General features: G+C 38.9%; 1 protein-coding gene across 10 annotated transcripts in view; it reads right to left on the bottom strand.

Moving 5' to 3' along the window:
• Positions 1 to 25,508, bottom strand: part of CEP63 (centrosomal protein 63) — a 99,756-nt gene that overhangs the window by 6,178 nt on the left and 68,070 nt on the right. For all 10 annotated transcript variants that reach the window (XM_047782909.1, XM_047782887.1, XM_047782876.1 and 7 more), the window contains 4 exons: positions 24,979 to 25,116; positions 5,720 to 5,834; positions 4,146 to 4,343; positions 2,410 to 2,496 (listed from right to left, as the gene is read on the bottom strand). In XM_047782909.1, the coding sequence (XP_047638865.1) occupies positions 2,410 to 2,496; positions 4,146 to 4,343; positions 5,720 to 5,834; positions 24,979 to 25,116 (538 nt within the window). The remainder of the gene's footprint in view (positions 1 to 2,409; positions 2,497 to 4,145; positions 4,344 to 5,719; positions 5,835 to 24,978; positions 25,117 to 25,508) is intronic.

Raw genomic sequence — 25,508 nt, 5'->3', positions numbered from 1 at the left:
TGCTCATCTGCCATCTTAAATGATGGCATAATATTTCCTAGTATAGAAAGTCACAATTAACCATCCCTCTATAGATTAACATTTTGGTTTTTTTCCAAAATTTTGGATATTGCAAACAACACTGAAATAACCATTTTTGTGCATTTGCTCCTACAAGATGGGTTCTTTGGGAATGCAAACTGATACGACCTTTCTGGAGAACAATTCAGCAATGACAATCAAAATCAGAAACGCACAGACTTTATAGGCTCTATGTATTTACGAGTTTAATGGATATTGCTAAATTGCCCTCTAGAATAGCTGTATCAATTCACTTTCTCATTAACAGAGCACCGAAGAGCCTGTTGCTCTGTATCCTTGCCAACAATGGCTGTATCAGTTAAAAAAAACTGTCAAGCCAATAAGCAAAAGAACATTTATTTCTTTTGATTATTAGAGGTGTGTAACTGCTTTTCCTCTTCACTGGATTTTTGCATCATTTCTATGAATTATCTATTTATGTCCCTTGCCCATTTTCCCACTAAATTCCAATCTTTTTGTCATCTTTATAAGAAATCCTAATATTTTATATTAACTTTTTATCTGTTAATATTGTTGTCCTCTAGTCAATTACTCTTTTTTATGGGGCCTCTTGTCATCTAGATTTTATATTTTTATGTCATAAAACTCCTCATGTTGTAAAAAAATTTTTTTTGTCTTTTTGCCATTTCTTGGGCCGCTCCCCCGGCATATGCAGGTTCCCAGGCTGGGGTCAAATCGGAGCTATAGCTGCCTACACCACAGCCACAGCAACGCGGGATCCAAGCCATGTCTTAACCCACTGAGCAAGGCCAGGGATCAAACCCGCAACCTCATCGTTCCTAGCAGATTCGTTAACCACTGAGCCACGACGGGAACTCCCAAATTCTTTACGGTTTCATGATGCTAAGAGAGTCTCACCCTCCCAAAGGGTTATAAAAATAGTCCTCCATATTTTCTTTTAGCTGAAATAAGGTATTTGTACAGTGTTCTATACATTCTCCCTCCACTCAGCCTTCATAATCCATGTGTGGAACTGAAACTACTTAGAGGCAAACAAGAGCACTGTAACCACACCCCTGTAACCATGAATCTTTGGAAGCACATACTCTCTGGAAATACAGAAAAAAATAAGTTTTAAAATCTCTGGGCATTTGACCCACATCAAGAAAAGATGGGTCAAAACAATGGGTTGTTTTGCAAATTACACAAATTTTACGAAGAGTTCCTGTCGTGGCTCAGCACACAAGCTTAATAGGAAGGTTTAACACACCTCTCTCACAAGATGATAAAACAAGATAAACATTAGTAAAGACAAGATCTGTTTGAATAAAAGGATTAAAAAATTTGATCGGACATAAATGAAACATTACACTTGATAATGACAGAATACACATTCCTTCCAAGTGCATTTGGAAAGCTTGCCAATACGGACAAAATGCTGGGACAGAGGAAGAAAGTCACAATGACTTAAAATAACTGAAATACGAATTCCTGCTGTGGCACAGGATCTGACTGTGGCAGTGCTGGTTGCTTCAGAGGCGCAGGTTCAACCCCTGGCCTGGTGCAAAGAGTTAAAGGTGCTGGCATGGCTGGCATGGCTGGCATAGGTCAGCAGCTTCAGCTTGGATTCAATCCCTGGCCCTGGAACTTTCATACGCTGCAGGTGTGGCCATAAAAAAAAAAAATTGGAATAACTCAGAGTATATTTCCTGACCACTGCGGAATTTAGCTAAAATTAATAACAAAAAAATTACCAACTACTTCTACAAATATACTTCAAAACACTTGTCAAACACACTTTAAAATTATTAAGCATAATTTTTGTTGTCCTCCCAAAAGTGAATGACATATTTTCAACATTATTCGGTTTAAAATATTCTAATTTTCATTGTGATTCACCCTCAATCTCTTAAAGGCAAGAGTCCTATTTTAATTCATCCCTGCGTCCATTACACTGTTTACTAAAATACTCTGAACATAAAAGATTCTAGTATGTTTGATTAAAATGATATATCTTATAAAAACATAAGATAGATATGATATGAAACCAAATTATTTAAAAGCTGACACACTTCATAATGAAAAGATATTATAAACATTATAATTACAGTAATAATTATAGCATCTAACCTTTACTGTGTACTTACTAAATGCGAGACACTATGCTAGGCATATATATATTATATACATTCTCGCTATTAAGGATACAGACTATACGCTGAAGTGGAGAGTCATATTTTGCTCACCCCCATCAAGTGTCTTGACTTCTTTTTATTTGAGAAAGTTTCTAGAGAAGGAGCATTTCACAATTTGATTTGAACTTTTGCTTTACAAAGTGATTTCTTAAAGGCTCGGATAGTAGAAAAACTTTAGTTTCTACTTACGTACCTCATGTAAACCCAATTCCAATTTCATCACCATTTCAGAAAGATGACGATTTTCTAATTTGAGTGACTCCAGCTGATTCAAAATCTCCTGAGAAGAGAAAATAGAAAAAATAATAAATAAAATAATCAGTTAAATCAAATGCATCTTATATAATTTTTCCACATGTAATTTTCATTAAGTGAAGTTATATTCTTCATGCATATATACGAATGATTTCCAAAATGTTTTTTGAAAAGGTGTTTCAAAATGACTTAAAATGCACCCAATTGGAACATTATTCTAACATGATGACAGGGCACTCCTAACTCCCTAAGCACTTCTGTGTCGCCTCCTCTTACTGGCCTCTACCTCCAACAGCATGTGGACTACACTCCTTGCAAAAGATACTAACTTATTTTTAGTGCCCTTTCTCCTTAGCTTTTCTGCTTGACCATCCCTACTTTTAGCTTTCTGCTTCTCCTGCAAGGACTATGTGGTTTCCTTCCTTACTGCTACTTTTCTTCTTAGCTCCATTCCAACACCTTTTTACTCTTAATGAGTAGTTTCCTAAATTTGGTGTGAGTCTCTCCTCTTCATACCCTCCGCCTTCTCATAATCCTCTAATTCTCCCAGGGTTTCAAACGTCGACCTCATGCAAAATATTTTACCTTGATTTTAATCTTGAACTCCATCCAAGCCTTCTGGAGAACTGACTCCAGAATTTATATATTTCCATATGAAAGTCCAGCCTTTATGTCAAACCAATGTCCCCTCTTGCCAACTTCCCTACTTTGTATACCTTTGATGCAAATTCATTATCCTGCCCAAACCTACTCCCTATCTTTTCTGCATTTCACTAAAAAGCATCACTTTCTATTCCCGTTTCCCAGGCTGGAATCCTGAGTGACATCTTTCCCTAACTCTAATTCATTCTTCCTGTCCAATCAACTGAACAAAGCCCAGTCAATTTTACCAGCCAAGTATCTACAGAATTCATCCATTTCCCTCTGTCTCCCATGTACACTGCTCAGGCCACCATTTTGCAGCTGTGATAGAATCTAAGTGGTCTCCTTGCCTCCGTGCTTATTCTCCACAAGACAGCCACAGAGACCTCTTATTCCTGCTTAATGCCATTTTCTACAGACCCTCGAGGTAACACGAAAACTCCTGCACAGGTTGGCAAGGCCCTTCTGGAGCTGATCCCTGCATTCCAATCTCATCCCTTGCCACTGGCCCTGCCTGAGCTCTAGTCTGTCTCAGTGAATATGGCTCACCCTCACTACACACCACAGAAACTGTCTCATCATGTGTCTGTATCAGCATCTTCTCTTACCTCCCCACCGATCTTCACTAGATAAACCAGCCCACCCTCAGCCTGAAGAAGAGGACTAATAAAAATTTACTGAATTAAATACTGTGGAAATTACACTTTTAATAAACCGAATCTTCAAAAACAAACTTCAAATAAGGAGTTTTAGTCCTGGAGTTCCTGTCGTGGAACAGTGGAAATGAATCTGACTAGGAACCATGAGGATGAGGGTTTGATCCCTGGCCTCGTTCGGTGTGTTAAGGATCCGGCGTTGCTAGCAGCTGTGGTGTAGTCACAGACGAGGCTCAGATATGGTGCTGCAGTGGCTGTGGTGTAGGCCAGCAGCTACAGCTCCAATTAGACCCCTAGCCTGGGAACCTCCATATGCCGTGGGTGAGGCCCTAGGAAGACAAAAAGACAAAAAAAAAAGTTTTAGTCCAAGTTTCACCTTATGCTCTACTGCTTTTTCTTCTGCCTTTTGTATCTCTACTTTAAGTCGCCTTTCCATGTCAGATGAAGAACTTTTGGTGGAAGCAATAGTGATATCTCGCTGATGTAACTCTCGAGTTAGTTGGGAAATCTCCATCTTCATTCCTTCTAGGACAGAACTATAACTCTGTTCGGCCTGTAAAATCTGTTCTTTCAACTACAAAGAAATAGAAAGCATGAAAAATTGAGAGAAAACATATAGACAGAAAAATACATTAATAGTTAAAATAACAAAGTAATTTTTACCTTACCTCAAGACATAAATTTCCCTGATTAAATCTGCAGAAAATTAGCAAGTTTACCAAGTTGCATATCTGTATTGAAAGTCAGATGGCTATACCCACAATTAGTTATTAGATCTTAAAACAGGGGGAGATGGGGAGTTCCTTTTGTGGCTCAGCAGGTTAAGAATCCGACTAGAATCCCTGGGGATGCATGTTCGATCCCTGGCCTCGCTCGGTGGGTTAAGGATCTGGTGTTGCCTCAAGCTGTGGCATAGGTGGCAAATATGGCTCAGATCCTGTGTTGCTGTGGCTATGGCTATGGCAGAAACCAGCAACTGCAGCTCCAATTCAACCCCTAGCCTGGAACTTCCATATGCCACACATGTGGCCCTAAAAGAAAAAACAAACAAAACAAAACAGGGAGAGATGAGTTACTCAAATGCTGAGAACCAGTATTAAAGCCCAAGTACACATTGTTTAGAGGGCAGCTCCTGTAACCTTTTTTCAGCTGCAAATCTAAAATTTTTGCTTATATGGTTTCATAGTCCACAGAAGATAACAGAAGAAGAAAGGGGCTAGAAGTAATCTTGAAGAAGTAATAAAAAATCTGAGTCAACAGCCAGGACCCATTAACATAGAGATAAACTCTGCACACGTCATATGCCATTTCGGATATAACTACCCACAGCACACCCTCATCATCACCTTCAGTCAGTAAGAAAACATTCAATGCCAGCTCACATAATGTGTTTGTGCATGCAAGGTGTGTATCTTTTCTTTTTGTCTTCTCAGAGCTGAATCCATGGCATGTGGAAGTTCCCAGGCTAGGGACTCAATTGGAGCTACAGCCGCTGGCCTATACCACAGCCATAGCAACTCAGGATTCAATCCACGTGTGTGACTTACGCCAAAGCTCATGGCAACCCCGGATCCTTTAACCCACTGAGCGAGGCCAGGGATCGAACTGACGTCTTCGTGGATACTAGTCAGGTTCGCTACTGCTGGGCCACAATGGGAACTCTGAGGTGTGTATCTGTTAGAAAACTTTTCATCAAGACATGTTTAAAATATAACTGGAGTTCAAAGGGGGCAGGCTTCAATTATCTGGAAAATACTTACATAGCATATCCCTGAGGATGACATAGAAGGCACTCTCCTAAGCACCTTTCAGGTACTCTCTACTCCTGAGCATCAAATGGGCTCTGCACTACACACTTTTCTCTCATTAAAAATACTCCTGTAATCTCCAACCCGCAGCTCAGGCTGTAAACACTCAGGGCTCTGCAATCCCAGGCATGTGGACCTTTACCTTCTTAATCTCGGCCCTGTACTCATTGTTATGCACTTCCATCTTCTTCAGCTCTTCATATTTTTCCATTAGCTCTTGGCTCAGCTGTTTACATGTTGCACTCACAGATTCCAAGCTGTATGACAAAAATAAGATTAGATATTTAAAACAAAATGAAAACCCTGAAACCACTGAAATTATCTAACTTACTTTCTTGATGTCTAAAGAAATATCCTACAATAGATGCAGAAAAAGCCTTTGACAAAATCCAACACCCATTTCTGATAAAAACCCTTCAGAAAGTGGGCATAGAGGGAACCTACCTCAACATAATAAAGACCATATATGACAAACTCAGAGCTAACATCAGCTTTTCTCAATGGTAAAAAGCTGAAAGAATTCCCGCTGAGATCAGGAACAAGACAAGGATGTCCGCTCTCGCCACTACTATTCAACATAGTTTTGGAAGTCCTAGCCACGGCAATCTAAGAAGAAAAAGAAATAAAAGGAATCCAAATTGGAAAGGAAGAAGTACAACTATCACTATTTGCAGATGACATGATACCATGCCTAGAGAATCCTGAAGACCCTGCCAGAAAACTGTTAGAGCTCATTAATGGATGTGGCAAAGTCGCAGCATACAAAATTAATACAGAAATCAAGTGCATTTCTATATACTAACAATGAAAGATCAGAAAGAGAAATTAGAGAAATAATCCCATTTATCATCACATCAAAGAGATTAAAATACTTAGGAATAAACCTATCTAAAGAGACAAAAAACCTGTACTCTGAAAACTATAAGATGCTCATGAAAGAAATCAAAGATGACACAAACGGATGGAAACACATATTATGTTCTTGGATTGGAAGAGTCAATATTGTCAAAATGACTATACCACCCAAGGCAATCTACAGATTCAATGAAATCCCTATCAAATTACCAAGGACATTTTTCACAGAACTTGAATATTTTAAAGTTTGTTTGGAAGCACAGAAGACCCAGAATAGCCAAAGCCATTCTGAAAAAGAAAAATGGAGCTGGAGGAATCAGGCTCCCTGACTTCAGACTATACAACAAAGCTACAGTCATCATGTGGTACTGGCACAAAGACAGAAATACAGATCAGTGGAACAGCATAGAAAGCCCAGAATTAAACCCATGCACCTACAGTCAACTCATCTATGACAAAGGAGGCAAGAATATACAATGAAGAAAAGACAGCCCCTTCAATAAGTGGTGCTGGGAAAACTGGACAGCAACATGTAAAATAATGAAATTAGAACACTTCCAAACCCCATACACAAAAATAAATCCCAAATAGATTTAAAAAAGCTCAAAATAGATTAAAGAATTAGATATAAGACCAGATACTATAAAACTCTGAGAGGAAAACATAGGCTGAACACTCTCCAACATAAATCACAGCAATATCTTATCAGATCCACCTCTTAGAGTAATGGCAATAAAAACAAAAATAAATAAATGGGGGGAGGAGGCAAGATAGCGGAAGAGTAGGGGGACACACTTGCCCTCTCCCACAAACACAACAACAAAAACACATCTACAGGTTAAACAACTCACACAGAACAGCAATCAATCGCTGGCGGAAGATCCTAAACTCCAATAATGGCAAGAATCTCGTGACATAACTGGGTAAAACAAGAGAAAAGAGGAGAGTGAGAGAAGGGGAATCCGAGCTGGACAGGTGCTCCCAAAAGGGAACTGTGGAGGAGAAAGGGATCCCACACCCTGGAAAGTCACCTACTCGATGGAAAGATCAACCCAATCAGAGGAATCTCCAGATACAGAGAAGAGTGCAGCAGTAAGTCGGAGTTCTGAAAAGCAGAGTGAGAACCGAACAGATCATCTGAACTACTGGCACAGTCACCAAAAATTGAGACGCTTGGGTGGGGGCTGGGCAGAGAGACCTCAGCTCCAGAGGTTAGTCCCCTGGAACGGGCTGGGGTGGGTGGTGCGTAGACTGCTTGTGGGGGAGCCTAGGAACCAGTCTGTCAGGTTTGACAGGGCAGAGACTGCCTGGGAGACTAGAAAGCAGAGCGTTGCAGGGGGAGGGAGCAATACACTAAGGTCTGGGAAGTGGAAAGCCACATCAGAGGGAACCTGGGAGAAGAGCTGGATCTGCAGGAGAGACAAGGCACCAGTGTTGGGGAGGGAAGAGAAGAAGGGGTGGGCCACCATAGAATACTCCCCATGCCACAGCGAGCTCACGGGCCCACCAGCTATAAGAAAGCTGTGCTTCCCAGTGCATCCCCCCTCCCCCTCCCCCTCACGTGTGCGCTGGACCTAGGGCTGCCTGCCATCCTGGAGGGCTGGCCTCAACATTTGCTGGAAGCCTACCACTGCAGGGGCTTTCCCTGCCCTGGCCTGCTTGCCCTCTGGAGGGGCTACACCCACGCAGAGCAGCATCCAATACCGGCAGCTGCTTGGAAAAGGCCTGCAGCCCAGAAAAGCTAGAATAAGCTTGGCCAGGCTGTGAAAAATCTGCCTCCATTCTCAGGCAGTCCTTCCAAGTCGGACTGCCCTGGGGAAGAGCCTCTTGGGATCTGAGCTGCCCAGTTAGCTGCTCCAGCCCTCGGGGGGTGCTGCACTCCCATGGAACAGCTGCCCAGCACCACCAGCCCCCTGAAAGAGCCCCACAGCCCAAAAACACCACAGCAAGCTCTGCCCGGCCAAGTGAAATCTGCTCCCATCATGGTGCGGACCTCCCAGTCCTGTCTGCCCTCAGGAAGTCCTCCTTTGCCTAGAGAGACCCTGTCAGCCCCGCCCACACTCTGGAAAAACCATGCTGCCTCAAAGAAGACTGACCAACATTCCACAGCCCTCAGGAAACATTCCACAGCAGTGCCAAGGCAAATACTGCCTGGCCACGGAGAATACAACTCCACCAGGAAAAAGAAAACAACAAGCAAGATGAAGAAGCTGAGAAACCACCCCCAGTTAAACCAACAGAACTCATCTAAAGAAGTCAACAATGAAACAGATCTCTGCAGTCTGACAGACCTGGAGTTCAAAAGAGAAATAGTGAAAATACTGAAGGAATTAAGAGAAGATATGAACAGTAATGCAGACACCCTCAGAAAGGAACTAGAAAATATAAGGAGGAGTCAAGAAAAACTAAAAAATTCATTTGCAGAGATACAAACTGAAGTAAGGGCAGTAAAAACCAGAATGAATAATGCAGAAGAACGAATTAGTGATGTGGAAGATAGAATAATGGAAATCACCCAATCAGGTCAGTAGACAGAAAACCAAATGAAAAAACATGAAAGCAATATAAGAGACCTACGGGATAATATAAAGTGGGCCAATCTATACATAATAGGAATTCCAGAAGGAGTAGAAAAAGATAAGGGGATGGAAAATATATTTGAAGAAATTATCCCTGGAAACTTCCCAAATCTAAAGGATACTGAGTTCAAGATACAGGAAGCACAGAGGGCCCCAAACAAGTTGAACCCAAGACACAATATAATAAAAATGGCAGACACATTATAATAAAAATTAATGATAAAAGTTAATGATAAAGAGAGGATCCTAAAGGCAGCAAGAGAAAAGCAGAATGTTACCTCTAAGGGAACCCCCATAAAGTTATCAGCTGATTTCTCTACAGAAACTCTACAGGCCAGGAGAGAATGGCAAGAGATATTTAAAGTGCTAAAAGGAAAAAATGTGCAACCTAGAATACTCTATCCAGCAAGAATATCACTTAAAATAGAAGGAGAAATATAAATTTTTTTTCCAACAAACAAAAGCTAAAAGAATACAGCAATACAAAACCCAGGCTAAAAAAAATATTGAAAGGGCTTCTCTAAATAAAAAAAAAAAAAAGGAAGGAAAGAAAGGGAGGAAAAAGGAAAAAAAAAAAAAGGAGGAAGAACTAGGATTGAGGAAACCACAGAGAGCAGTCACTCAAATAAGCCAGCATACAGATTTAATCATGAACATGTTTCAAACAAAATAAAATTAAAAAGAAAAAAAAGAGTCAACAAAATCATAAAATGTGGGCAAGGGAAGTAAAAAAATAAATAGACCCTTTTTTTTTGTTTTGTTTGTTTCTCTTCTTAATTTTAGTATAGTAATGAAGTGTTTGAGCCTACAGGACCATCAGACTAAAACATACAATTATAGGAAGGGGTTAGCATACTTAAAAAACAGGGCAACCACAAGCCAAAACCAAACATTGCATTCGCAAAAAATGAAAAAAACAAAAAAACAAAACAAAAAAACTCACACAGAAAATAACCAGAGACCATCCAACCAAAAAAAGAAAGGAAGAATGGAGAACCATAGAATCAACTGGAACACGAGGTTTAAAATGGCAGTAATAATCATCTATCAATTATCACCTTAAATGTCAATGGACTGAATGCTCCAATCAAAAGACACAGAGTGGCTGAGTGGCTAAAAAAGCAAAAACCTGCAATCTGCTGCCTACAAGGAACTCACCTTAGGACAAAGGACACATATAGATTGAAAGTGAAGGGGTGGGAAAAAAAAATTCTCGCCAATAGACATGACAGGAAAGCAGGAGTTGCAATACTCATATCAGACAAAATAGACTTTAAAACAAAAGACATAAAGAAAGACAAAGAAGGACACTATTTAATGATTAAGGGATCCGTCCAAGGAGAGGATATTACTATCATCAACATATATGCCCAAATACAGGAGCACCCAGATACATACAACAAATATTAACAGACATAAAGGGAGAAATTGATGGGAATACAATCATAGTAGGAGACTTTAACACCCAACTCACACCAATGGACAGATCCTCTAGACAGAAAACCAATAAAGCAACAGAGATCCTAAAGGAACCAATAGAAAAGTTAGACTTAATTGATATCTTCAGGACTACATCCAAAAAAATCAGAATACGCATTCTTTTCAAGTGCACATGGAACATTCTCAAGAATAGACCACATATTGGGACACAAAGCTAATCTCAACAAATTTAGGAACACAGAAATTATTTCAAGTATCTGCTCTGACCACAACGCCATGAAACTAGAAATCAACCATGGGAAAAGAAATGAGAAAAAACCTACTACATGGAGACTAAACAACATACTACTAAAAAAACCAATGGGTCAACGAGGAAATCAAGAAGGAAATTGAAAAATACCTTGAGACAAACGATAATGAAGGTACAACCTCTCAAAATCTATGGGATGCTGCAAAAGCAGCGCTCAGGGGGAAATTTATAGTGATACAGGCCTTTCTCAAAAAAGAAGAAAGATCCCAAATTGACAACTTAACCCTCCACCTAAACGAATTAGAAAAAGAAGAACCAAAAAAGACCTGAAGTCAGCAGAAGGAAGGAATTATAAAGATCAAAGAGGAAATCAATAAAATAGAGATTCAAAAAACAATAGAGAAAATTAATAAAACTAAAAGCTGGTTCTTTGAAAAGGTAAACAAAATTGACAAACCCCTGGCTACACTCACTAAGGAGAGGAGAGAAAGAACTCAAATAAACAAAATTATAAATGAAAAAGGAGAAATCACAATGGATACTGCAGAAATACAAAAAACCATAAGAGAATACTATGAACAACTATATGGCAACAAGTTTGACAATCTGGAAGAAATGGACAATTTTCTACAATCTTACACCCTGCCAAAACTGAATCAAGAAGAAACAGACCAACTGAACAGACTGATCACTAGAAATGAAATTGAAGAAGTCATAAAAACACTCCCTACAAATAAAAGTCCAGGACCAGATGGCTTCACAGGCGAATTCTATCAAACATATAAAGAGGATCTGGTGCCCATCCTCCTTAAACTTTTTCAAAAGGTTGAAGAAGAAGGAATACTCCCAAAGACATTCTATGATGCCACCATCACCCTCATTCCAAAACCAGACAAAGGTAATACCAAAAAAGAAAACTATTGGCCAATATCTTTGATGAATATAGATGCAAAAATTCTCAACAAAATCTTTGCCAACAAAATCCAGCAACATATCAAAAAGATCGTACACCATGACCAGGTAGGGTTCATCCCAGGTTCACAAGGATGGTTCAACATACGCAAATCAATCAACGTCATAAACCGCATTAACAAAAGAAAAGTCAAAAATCATATGATCATCTCAATAGATGCAGAAAAAGCATTTGACAAAGTCCAACATCCATTCATGATCAAAACTCTCGCCGAAGTGGGTATAGAGGGAACATTCCTGAACATAATCAAAGCCATTTATGACAAACCCAGAGCAAATATAATACTCAATGGAGAAAAACTGAAAGCCTTCTCACTCAAACCTGGAACAAGACAGGGATGCCCACTCTCACCACTGCTATTCAACATAGTTTTGGAAGTCCTAGCCATAGCACTTAGACAAACAAAAGAAATAAAAGGCATCCATATAGGAAGAGAAAAGATAAAACTGTCACTGTATGCAGATGACATGATACTATACATAGAAAACGCTAAGGACTCAACCCCAAAACTACTTGAACTGATTAATAAATTCAGCGAAGTAGCAGAATATAAGATTAACATTCAGAAGTCAGTGGCATTTCTGTATACCAGCAATGAAATATTAGAAAAGGAATACAAAAATACAATACCTTTAAAAATTGCACCTCACCCTCCTACACTGTTGGTGGGAATGTAAACTGGTACAGCCACTATGGAGAACAGTTTGGAGATACCTTAGAAATCTATACATAGAACTTCCATATGACCCCGCAATCCCACTCTTGGGCATCTATCCAGGCAAAACTCTACTTAAAAGAGACACGTGCACCCGCATGTTCATTGCAGCACTATTCACAATAGCCAAGACATGGAAACAACCCAAATGTCCATCGACAGATGACTGGATTCGGAAGAAGTGGTATATATACACAATGGAATACTACTCAGCCATAAAAAAGAATGACATAATGCCATTTGCAGCAACATGGATGGAACTAGAGACTCATACTGAGTGAAATGAGTCAGAAAGACAAACACCATATGATATCACTTATAACTGGAATCTAGTATCCAGCACAAATGAACATCTCCTCAGAAAAGAAAATCATGGACTTGGAGAAGAGACTTGTGGCTGCCTGATGGGAGGGGGAGGGAGGGGGAGGGATCGGGAGCTTGGGCTTATCAGACACAACTAAGAATAGATTTACAAGGAGATCCTGCTGAGTAGCATTGAGAACTTTGTCTAGATACTCATGTTGCAACAGAAGAAAGGCTGGGGGAAAAATGTAATTGTAATGTATACATGTAAGGATAACCTGACCCCCTTGCTGTACAGTGGGGGGAAAAAAAAATTGCACCTCAAAAAATCAAATACCTCAGAATACCTGACCAAGGAGGTAAAGGACTTATATGCCGAGAACCATAAAACTTTAATCAAAGAAATTAAAGAAGATGTAAAGAAATGGAAAGATATTCCATGTTCCTGGATTGGAAAAATCAATATTGTAAAAATAGCCATATTACCCAAAGCAATCTACAGATTCAATGCAATCCCTATCAAATTACCCATGACATCTTTCACAGAACTAGGACAAACAATCCAAACATTTATATGGAACCACAAAAGACCCAGAATTACCAAAGCAATCCTGAGAAACAAAAACCAAGCAGGGGGCATAACTTTCCCAGACTTCAAGAAATACTACAAAGCCACAGTCATCAAAACAGTGTGGTATTGGTATCAGAACAGAAAGACAGACCAATGAAACAGAATAGAGAACCCGGAAATAAACCCTGACACCTACAGTCAATTAATCTTTGACAAGGGAGGCAAGAACATCAAATGGGAAAAAGAAAGTCTATTTAGCAAGCATTGCTGGGAAACCTGGACAGCTGCATGCAAAGCAATGAAATCAGAACACACCCTCACGCCATGCACAAAAATAAACTCCAAATGGCTGAAAGACTTAAATATAAGAAAAGACACCATCAACCTCCTAGAAGAGAACATAGGCAAAACACTCTCTGACATCAACATCATGAATATTTTCTCAGGTCAGTCTCCCAAAGCAATAGAAATTAGAGCAATAATAAACCCATGGGACCTCATCAAACTGAAAAGCTTTTGCACAGCAAAGGAAACCCAAAAGAAAACAAAAAGACAACTTACAGAATGGGAGAAAACAGTTTCAAATGATGCAACTGACAAGGGCTTAATCTCTAGAATATATAAACAACTTATACAACCCAACAGCAAAAAAGCCAATCAACCAATGGAAAAATGGGCAAAAGACCCGAATAGACTGTTCTCCAAGGAAGAAATACAGATGGCCAGCAAACACATGAAAAAATGCTCAACATCGTTGATTATAAGAGAAATGCAAATCAAAACTACCATGAGATACTACCTCACACCACTCAGCATGGCCATCATTAATAAATACACAAAGAACAAGTGCTGGAGGGGCTGTGGAGAAAAGGGAACCCTTTTGCACTGCTGGTGGGAATGTAAACTGGTATAGCCACTACGGAGAACAGTTTGGAGATACCTTAGAAATCTATACATAGAACTTCCATATGACCCCGCAATCCCACTCTTGGGCATCTATCCAGGCAAAACTCTACTTAAAAGAGACACGTGCACCCGCATGTTCATTGCAGCACTATTCACAATAGCCAAGACATGGAAACAACCCAAATGTCCATCGACAGATGACTGGATTCGGAAGAAGTGGTATATATACACAATGGAATACTACTCAGCCATAAAAAAGAATGACATAATGCCATTTGCAGCAACATGGATGGAACTAGAGACTCATACTGAGTGAAATGAGTCAGAAAGACAAACACCATATGATATCACTTATAACTGGAATCTAATATCCAGCACAAATGAACATCTCCTTAGAAAAGAAAATCATGGACTTGAAGAATAGACTTGTGGCTGCCCGACGGGAGAGGGAGGGAGTAGGAGGGATCGGGAGCTTGAGCTTATCAGACACAACTTAGAATAGATTTACAAAGAGATCCTGCTGAGTAGCATTGAGAACTATGTCTAGATACTCATATTGCAACAGAACAAAGGGTGGGGAAAAAAATGTATACATGTAAGAGCAACTTGATCCCCATGTTGAAGCGGGAAAAATAAAAAATAAACAAAAACAAAAACAAACTTAAACAAACTTAAAAGTTTCTGCACAGAAAAGGAAACCCTAAACAAAATGAAAAGACAATTCACAGAATGGGAGAAGATATTTGCAAATGAAGTGACTGACAAGGGATTAATCTCCAAAATTTATAAACACCTTCTGCAGCTCAATACCAAAAAAAAACCAAACAACCCCATCAAAAAATGGGCAGAAGATCTAAACAGACAATTCTTCAAAGACATACAGATGGCCAAAAAAACACATGAAAAGATGTTCAATATCACTAATTACTAAAGAAATGCTAATCAAAACCACTATGAGGTACCATCTTACACTGGCTAGAATGGCCATCATCAAAAAGTGTATGAACAATAAAGTGCTGGAGAGGGTGTGGAGAAAAGGGAACCCTGTTACACTGTTGGTGGGAATGTAAACTGGTGCAACCACTGTGGAAAACTGTTTGGAGATTCCTCAGAAAACTAAATGTAGAATTACTAATTGATCCCACTCCTGGGCATCTACCAAGAGAAAACTATGACTCAAAAAGATACATGTACCTCTGGTTACATGTATAGTGGTTAACGAATCCCACTAGGAACCATGAGGTTGCGGGTTCGAGTTCTGGCCTTGCTCAGTGGGTTAAGGATCCAGTGTTGCATGAGCTGTGGTGTGGGTCGCAGACGTGGCTCGGATCATGCGTTGCTGTGGCTCTGGCGTAGGCCAGTGGCTAGAGCTCCGATTCGATCCCTAGCCTGGGAAACTCCATATGCTGCGGGAGAGGCCCAAGAAATGGCAAAAAGACAAAAAAAAAAAAAGAAGAAGAAGAAAAGATACATGTACTGCAGTGTTCACTGCAGCACTATATACAATAGCCAAGAAATGGAAACAACCTAAATGCCCATCAACAGAGGAGTGGATCAAGAAGATGTGGTACATATACACAATGGAATATTACTCAGCCATTAAAAGGAACAAAATAATAGCATTTTTAGCAACATGGATGGACCTAGAAATTATCATGTTAAGTGAAGTCAGTCAGACAATGAGACACCAACATCAAATGCTGTCACTTACACTGGAATCTAAAAAAAGGACACAATGAACTTCTTTGCAGAACAGATACTGACTCATGGACTTTGAAAAACTTAGGGTTTCCAAATGAGATGACAGGTTGGGGGGTCGGGGGATGCACTGAGGGTCTGAGATGGAAATGCTATAAAATTTGGTCGTGATGATTGTTGTACAACTATAAATGTAATAACATTCATTGAGTAATTTAAAAAAATCAAAGAAATATTCTATATATCACCCCCAACCCCAAATCAAAACTTGTTTCTAATTTCCTTATCACTGGAGGCAGCTAAATCCAATTCACACTTCTGGAAACACTTTTGATTTCTGTGTTTACCTATATTCTTTCTCTTTGTTTAAAATGTAACTGGTTACAAAATCCTAAAGATTCTAGCGATTTAGATAATTTTTTCTCTCTAGTTGTACAGAAGGTACCATTATAATCTCAATCTTCATCCTACTTAATTACAATTCCATCCTACACACAGCTGCCAAGATCATCTTCTTTAAAGAATTTCCAACTTGTCACCTGCCTTAAGAATCAGTCCCTCGTCAGGGATTGATGGCTCCTCATGGGTATCATACCTCTCTTATCTTGCTGCTCCTACCTACTAATAAAGTCTTTTCCCCCTTTAAATTGCTAGGCTTTACGGTCTGCCATGTGCCGTTTGCTAAGCTTGCTCCTTGTCTCTTCACACACCATCCTCTAGACCATACTACAGCTTCCTCTCCCTTCCCCTGGGAGGGGAAGCTGCAATGGACAGTCAACCCCCTTTAAAGAATCAGATCAGCATTTACCTGATAGAACCACCCCAACCCTCAGTGCCCTAATCACCTTAAAAACAGTTTCTTTTCAATTGTTAAAGCTTGAATGTAGGTATTTTCTAGAATTTTCACATTAAGTTGCTCATAGGTCTTTTAATGTGCATATTATATTTGTCAAACTACAAATTCTAGGATGAAAATAATGTCTTTTACTTCTCACCTCCCTCTAACCTTGCCTGCCATCCCCTCAGGCCCTGCATCATCTGGATCCAGACTGTTCAATAAGTGCTTAATAACTATCCTGATTGTTTCACCCACATAGCCAACTTACCAGATAAGCTATCATTCGAAAACAACATATGTGCAATACAACAACACAAAAACAATCATTTAACTTCCTCCAGTTCCTGTTTCAGGGAATATTTTGTTCAAACTGAACAACACAAATAAGATGTCTAAAAGTGTTCTTTTTCTGTTTGTCTTTTGATACAGAAAAATAATTTTTAAAAAGTCATTGTTTTACTACTGAACACTTGTATTTGTGTTCATTTATTCCAATTTTAACTATTTCTAAAAATCCTAAAATGCTAACTTATTTGGTACATGGTATGTGACTACAATGTGTCAAACACTGAGGTAGAGAGAGAAGAAAAATCAGAGATCACCTTGTCCTATCTACAGATGGGAAAAACCGAGGCCTAAAGAGACGAAGCTGTCCCAGGTGACAACATAAGAGGCAGTGTCAGAAATTAGAGTCTTCAGAGCCTGCTGAGAGCACAGTAAAAAAACAAAACAAACATATATATATATATATGGAGAGAGAGAGAGTGAGAAAGAGATACCACTAAAAAGTCAACCAATGGAAAATCTATGATTGAAAAAATATAAATAGGCCAGATGGGGGAGAAACAGTACATGGAGTTCACCTGCTCCCACAAACACACTAAAAAAAAAAAATTCATCTATGTGTAGAACGATACTCACAGATCATCTACTGAAAGCTGGCAGAAGACCTGAGACTTCCAAAAAGGGAAGAAAACCTCCACATAACTGGATAGGACAAAAGGAAAAAACAGAGAGAGAGAAGAGAGAACAAATAATCAGGATGGGACCAGCACTTCTGGGAGGGAGCTGTGAAACAGGAAAGGAATCTACCTACTGGGAGGCCATCTGGTTGATGAGGGGAGCCTCAAAGTCTCAGAGAAAAGCACAGCAGCTGGTCTGAGGAGGGCAAAGCCTCAGAGAGCTGCACAGATGAGACATTCAGGTGTGGGCCAGGTGCTGATTTTCAGGCTTTGGAGGTCAGTCCCAGAAAGAGGACTAGGGTTAGCTGTGTGGAAACAGCCTGAGGGGGCTAGGGAGTGGTGTGCCACAGTGAGGGAAGAGAGAAGGCCTGGGCCCTCCAGAGAAGCAAGCCACTGTGCCTGGAGAGTGGGGGGTGGGGGATGGGGAGGCAGGACCACATAAGAACTTCTGTCTCTGCGCATGTGTGCAGGCTCTCAGGCAGCAGGGCATCTCTTGTGTGGGCCATGAAGGTGGGTGCTAGCTGCTGCAGCCATTTCAGACTCCAGAAGTGGGTGCAGCCACCACTGCCTGGCCACCCCCACCACCCCAGGGACCCACATTGCTGAGGAGGGCCCTGCAACCAGGTGCCACCCATTGCCATCAGCTCTCTGGGGACATACGGCCTGCCACCACCACTGCTGCCAAGGGTCCTGCATTGAGGCACTACCCTTCGATCCTACTACCCTGGGAACACACATCCCCTGCCTTTGCCAAGCTGAGGGTCCCATGACTAGGTGCCACCTCCACCTCCCTGAAGGATGCTGCTACTGTCAAGGACTGTGCAGCCTGCTGCTACCACCTCTCTGTGGGTCCAGGCACTGCCAAGGCCCAGTGACCAGGCACTGTCTGAAGGTGCCACCCACTGCCCCCACCTCTATGAAAGGGATAAGGGAAACATGCATGGGCCGTACACCCACACACCTTCTATGAAGGGGATAAGGGCCTGAACACACTGAAGAAAGAGACAGCAAGCATCCGAACCAAAAGTAGCCCTCACACCAAAAAAACAGTATAACCAGGGACACTCCTGCATATAAATAGACCTACAAGACTACAATGGATAATTGTTTCCCCTAAACTCACAGAATAAGAAAAATATAAGCAAAATGAGGAAGCACAGGAAACATTCCCAGTTAAAAGAACAGGAGAATTTCCCTGCTGGAGCAAACAACAAAACAGACCTCTTTAGTCTAGCAGACACCAAGTTCAAAAAGAAGGTAATGAAAGTACTGAAGGAGTTAAGAACAGCTACCAAAAGTAATGAAGATTACTGTAAAAAGGAAGTAGAAACTACATGGAGGAGTCAAGAAAAATTAGAAAATTCATTTGCTGAAATGAAAGATGGGCTAAAGGCAATAAATTGCAGAATGAATAATGCAGAGGAATGAATAAGTGACTTGGAAGATAGATAGAATAATCAGGACAGCAGACAGCCAAATGGAAAAAAATGAAACAATATAAGAAAACTATGGGATAATATAAACTGTACCAATCTACGCATAATAAGGATCCCAGAGGAGAAGACAAAAGGGGATTGAAAATGTATTTGAAGAAATTATGGCTGAAAATTTCCCAAATCTAAAGAAGGAAACAGATATCCAGATATAGAAAGTAAAGAGGGTTGCAAACAAGATAAGCCCAAACAGACCTACACCAAGACATAAAATAAAATAAAAACGGCAAAATTTCAGAGTTCCCGTCGTGGTGCAGCGGAAATGAATCCGACTAGGAACCATGAGGTTGAGGGTTCGATCCCTGGCCTTGCTCAGTGGGTTAAGGATCTGGCGTTGCTATGAGCTATGGTGTAGAGTTGCAGATGCAGCTTGGATCCAGCATTGGACCCCTAGCCTGAGAACCCCTAGCCGATTCAACCCCTAACCTGGGAACCTCCATATGCCACGGGTGTGGCCCAAAAAGCAAGGAAAAAAAAAAAAAAGAAGAGGATATTACACTCATCAATACACATGCACCTAGTATAGGAACACTCAAATACATAAAACAAATACTGACAGACATAAACAGAAAAATTGATGGGAATACAATAACAGTACAAGACTTTAATACCCCACTCACATCAATGGACAGATCTTCTAGACAGAAAATCAATAAGGCAACAGAGATACTAAATGACACAATAGAACAGTTGAGTTAATTGATATTTTCAGGATATTTCATCCAATAAAACCAGAATACATACTCTTTTCAAGTGCAAATGGAACATTCTCTAGGGCTGACCACATACTAGGGAACAAAACTAACACCAACAAATTTAAGAGTACAGAAGTTATTTCAAGCATCTTCTCTGACCACAATGGCATGGAACTAGAAATTGACTATAGGAAAAGAAATGAGAAAAAACTAATTATATGGAACCTAATCAAGATGCTACTAAAAAACCAACGGATCAAAGAAGAAACCAAAAAGAAAATTAAAAAACACCTTGAGACAAATGACAATGAAAATACAACAATATAAAATCTGTGGTATGCCACAAAAGCAATTCTTAGAGGGAAGTTCATAGCTTTAAGTCCCTCCTCAAAAAAAAAAAAAAAAAAACAAGAAAAATCTCAAATCGACAACCTAACTTTCCACCTAAAAGATTTAAAAAAAGATTGCCAAAGGGGAGGGAATGGGATGGACTGGGAGTTTGGGGTTAATAGATGCAAACTACTGCATTTGGAGTGGAAAAGCAATGAGATCCTGCTATTGTATAGCACAGGGAACTATATCACTTGTGATGGAACATAATGGAGGATAATGTGAGAAAAAGAATATATATATATATACACACATATATATTATGACTGGATCATTTTGCTGTACAGTAGATATTGATAGAACACTGTAAATCAACTATAATGGAAAAAATAAAAATCATATAAAACAGCATTAGAAAAAGAACAAATAAAACCTAAAGTCATCAGAAAGAAGGAAATAACATAATCAGAGAGAAAATAAATAAAATAGATTTTTAAAAAGAGAGAGAAAAAATTCAATAAAACCATGAGCTAATAATTTGAAAGGGTAAACAAAACTGACAAACTTCTGGCCAAGCTCACCAAGAAGCAAAGAGTGAACCCAATTAAACCAAATAAGAAATGAAAAAGGAGAAATCTCAACTGATACTCAGAAATACAAAAAACCATAAGAAACTACTATGAACAATTATATGCCAACAAATTTGACAATCTAGAAGAAATGGACAACTTTCTAGAAACATATAGCCCACAAAAAATCAAGATGAAATAGATAATTTGAACAGATTGTTCACTAGAAGTGAATTTGAATATATAATGTAAACAAAGGTCCAGGACCAGATGGCTTCCCAGGAGAATTCTATCAAACACACTAAGAACTTATACGGATCCTTCACAAAGACTGAAGTGGAGGGAATACTTCCAAAGACATTTTATAAAGCTATCACCCTAATACCAAAACCAGAAAAACATATCACCAAAAAAGTAAATTAATGACCAATCTTTGACAAATATAGTGTAAACATTCTCAACAAAATATTCTCAAACTGAATCAAACAACACATAAAAAAGATCATACACCACAACCAAGTGAATTCACTCCAAATTCACATGGATGGTTCAACATACACAAAGCAATCAATGTAATATACCACATTAACAAAAGAAAAGTCAAAAACCACAGATCATCTCAATCAATACAGAAAAAGCATCTGCAAAATTCAACATTCATTCATGATAAAAACTCTTACCACAGTGGGTATAAGAGAACATATCTCAACATAATAAAGGCCATTTATGACAAACCCAAAACCCATATAATACCCTCTCTCACCACTTTTATTCAACATAGTATTGAAGTCCTAGGAATAGCAATCAGAAAAGAAAAAGAAATAGGTATCCCTATTGGAAGGGAAGAGGTAAAATTGTCACTATATGTAGTTGACATGATACTATATATAGAAAACCCTGAGGACGCAACAAAAAATACTTGATCTGATAAATTCAGCAAAGTTGCAAGGTACAAGACTAACATTCAGAAATCAGTAGCATTTCTGTATACTAACAATGAAATATCAGAAAAGGAATGCAAAAATAAATAAATAAATAAATAAATAAATAAAACCTTTTAAAATCACACCAAAAAGAAACACAAAAACCTAGGAATAAACCTGACCCAGGAGGTAAAAGATGCTGAGAACTATAAAACATTAATAAAGGAAACTAAAGAGGATTCAAAAAAATGTAACGATATCCTATGCTCTTGGATTAGAAAATTAATATTGTTAAAATAGCCATACTACCCAAGGCAATCTACAGATGTAATCCAACCCCTATCAAATTACCAATGACATTTTTTTCACATAACTAGAATAATCTAAAATTTCACATGGAACCATAAAAGACCTAGAACTGCCAAAACAATCAAGGGGAAAAAACCAAACAAATGAGACTGGAGGCATAACCCTCCCAGACTTCAATACTGAAAAGCTACAGTAATCTAGACAGTGTGGTACTGGCACAAAAACAGACATATAGATCAATAGAATAGAATAGAGAACCCAGAAATAAACCCAGACACCTACAGTCGATTAATCTTCAACAAAGGAGGCAAAAACATAAATGAGGAAAAAGACAGTGTATTCAGCAAATGATGCGAGGAAAACTGGACAGCTGCATGTAAATCAATGAAACTAGAACACACCTTCACACCACGCACAAAAATAAACTCAAAATGGCTTAAAGACTTAAACATAAAATGACACTATAAAACTTCTATAAGAGAACATAAGCAAAACATTCTCTGACATCAATAGTAGAAATATTTTCTTAGGTCAGTCTCCCAAGGCAATAGAAATTAAAAACAAAAATAATACTAATGGGATCTAATCAAACTTACAAGTTTTTTTTCTTTTTTGTCTTTTTGCCATTTCTTGGGCCGCTCCCACAGCATATGGAGGTTCCCAGGCTAGGGGTCTAATCAGAGCTGTAGCTGCCAGCCTACACCACAGTCACAGCAACTCGGGACCCGAGCCATGTCTGCAATACACCACAGCTCACAGCAACGCTGGATCATTAACCCACTGAGCAAGGGCAGGGATCGAACCCACAACCTCATGGTTCCTAGTCGGATTTGTTAACCACTGCGCCATGACAGGAACTCCAAAACTTATAAGTTTTGCACAGCAAAGAAAACCATAAGAAAATGAAAAGATAACCTACAGTATGAGAGAAAAGAGTTGCAAAATACACAAACAACTCATACAACTCAACAATGAAAAAACAAACAACCCAATCAAAAAATAGACAAAAGACCTAAATAGAAAATTCTTCAGAGAGGACATATGGATGGCCAATAGGCACACGGAAAGATGTTCAACACTGCTAATTATTAGAGAAATGCAAATCAAAATTACAATGAGTAACCACCTCACACTGGTGAGAATGGCCATCACTAATAAGCCCTCAAACAACAAATGCTAGAGAGGGTATGGAAAAAAGGAACTCCTATACTGTTGGTGGGAATGTACATTGGTACAACCACTATGGAAAATTGTATGGAGGTTGCTCAGAAAATGAAATACAGAATTAACATATGAGCCAGCAATCCCACTCCTGGGCATATATCTGGACAAAACTTTCATTCAAAAAGATACATGCACCCCTATATTCACTGCAGCACTATTTACAACAGCTAAGAAATGGAAACAATCTAAATGTCCATCAACAGATGATTGGATTAGGAAGATGTGGTAATATAAACACAATGGAATATTACTTGGCCATAAAAAAGGACAAAATAATTTCATTTGTAGCAACATGGCTACAATTACAGATTATCATACTAAGTGGAGTAAGTCAGAAAGAGAAGGACAAATACCATATGACATCACTTATACATGGAATCTAAAATATGGCACAAATGAACCAATCTATAAAACAGAAATAGACTCTTAGGCATAGAGAACAGACTTGTGGTTGCCAAGGGAGAGAGGGGAAGCAGTGGGATAGACTGGGCATTTGGAGTTAGTAGATGAAAACTATTACATTTAGAATGGATAAACAATAAGGTCTTAATATATAGCACAGGGAACTATATCCAGTCTCTTGGGAAAGACCATGATGGAAAATAATATTAAAAAAAAAGAATGTATACACTTTGCTGTACAGCAGAAATTGGCACATTACAAATAAACTATAATTTTAAAATATAAATATTCATTCTAATGTCAATAAGAATGCTAAGCTTTAATTTATTTTATTCAATCTAAAGTGTGCACATATACCTCAATGATAACCAAGAATATCTTAAGTCTTCCAAGGTGAGGAAGAAATAAAGTAAAAACTCTGTGTATGCATGTACATTTAACATGTAAAAAAAATGCTTAACGACTTCCAAAATCAGAAATAAAAGATGTACTACTTAAAGGCAGTACAAAAAATGTAATAAAGATAAACCTAAAAGAGTGAAATGGAAATTTTGTAGCTGTTTGTTGCCTAAAGGCTAATGGTTTGTGTATTTTTGTCTTTTACATACAGAAAATATTAGTGTACAAAGGATTACGATTTATATTTAAAACAAAATATAAAACTCTTCCCAATCAAAAAATTCAGTGGTATGACCAAAAAAAGCTCACAAATAAGATAATACAAGTAAGCTGGGCATGGTATAGCAAAGTCAGGATTCAATTAACACCTAAGGAAATATTGCTTGCACTTCAGGACAGAAAGAAGGAGCATCACGTGTCAAGAGTGACACTGCCAAGAGCAACTAGAAGGCCTTCTGCACAGGAGAAATGTGAAGTACAGATAGTCAATACAAACAACCCTTTCAAAGAATTTGGCTTTGAAAGACAGCAGAGAAATATGGAAGAAACTCAAAAGGAATATAGAATTAAAGGAGAATTTTCACTTTTTTCCCAAGATGGGGAATATTAAAATATATTTTATACCCCGGAAATGATTTAGCAGAGAGGAAGAACTTGATGACATAAAAGATTAAGGAAAAAACTACAGAAACAGTACACAAATGGAGTCTTAGGGGCACAGACACATGCCTCCATTAATTCATCTACTCTGACAGATTTGGCGGTAGCAAGATTAGGAAATTCTCATTTATGATGATGATGCTTAAAGGAGAGCTTTAATCTCAATGAAATAAGAAATTAGGCCATTTGAGGATAGAAGAGAAAAACTTTTGTTTTCACTTGTTACATCAGCTTACTTTATCAATGTAATGGCCAAAAATCATTTTTAACAACGTGGATGTTTTTGAATTTGTATGTAATTATCTACCTGCCTTCCAGATGAGTCACCTCCGCTTGCAGAAGTTCTTCACTAGTGTGGGTAAAATCCAGCCGGGAGAGCACCTTCTCCAAGTCCCCCTGCCCTTGAGAGGGATACTCCCTTTCTGCCTGAGCCTCCTCCAGTGACCTATGGGAGGACCCAGGAGGACTGTTAAAACAACATTGAGCCAGTTCATATTTCCCAACTGTTTTGGTAAGGGAACTCTTCAGTTTGTTTCCTGCTTTATAATAATAAACACTGGGAGAGTAAAGAGGCAGAGAAGATTTTTTTCAAAAAAGTCAGCAACAGTTTACTCCTTTCTCACTTGGGATTTGGCCTGTTTTTTCAAGAGAAAAAGACAAAATGACAAAAACCATCTTTTTGACCCTTGACCCCTTCAGTCAAAGAAACTGAGGTTACAGAGAGTTCTGGTAACAACAGAAATGTGCACCAGATTCAAGCAAAAGGAGTAGAGCTCCTCCTTTTACTTTCCACACAAATCTCATAGCAACAATTAATAGATAGAAATAAAATTAGTT

This window comes from Phacochoerus africanus, chromosome 1, assembly GCF_016906955.1.
Source record: "Phacochoerus africanus isolate WHEZ1 chromosome 1, ROS_Pafr_v1, whole genome shotgun sequence".
Lineage (NCBI taxonomy): Eukaryota > Metazoa > Chordata > Mammalia > Artiodactyla > Suidae > Phacochoerus > Phacochoerus africanus.
Note: the sequence above shows the minus strand (reverse complement) of the source record. Positions and strands in the feature narration are given on the sequence as shown.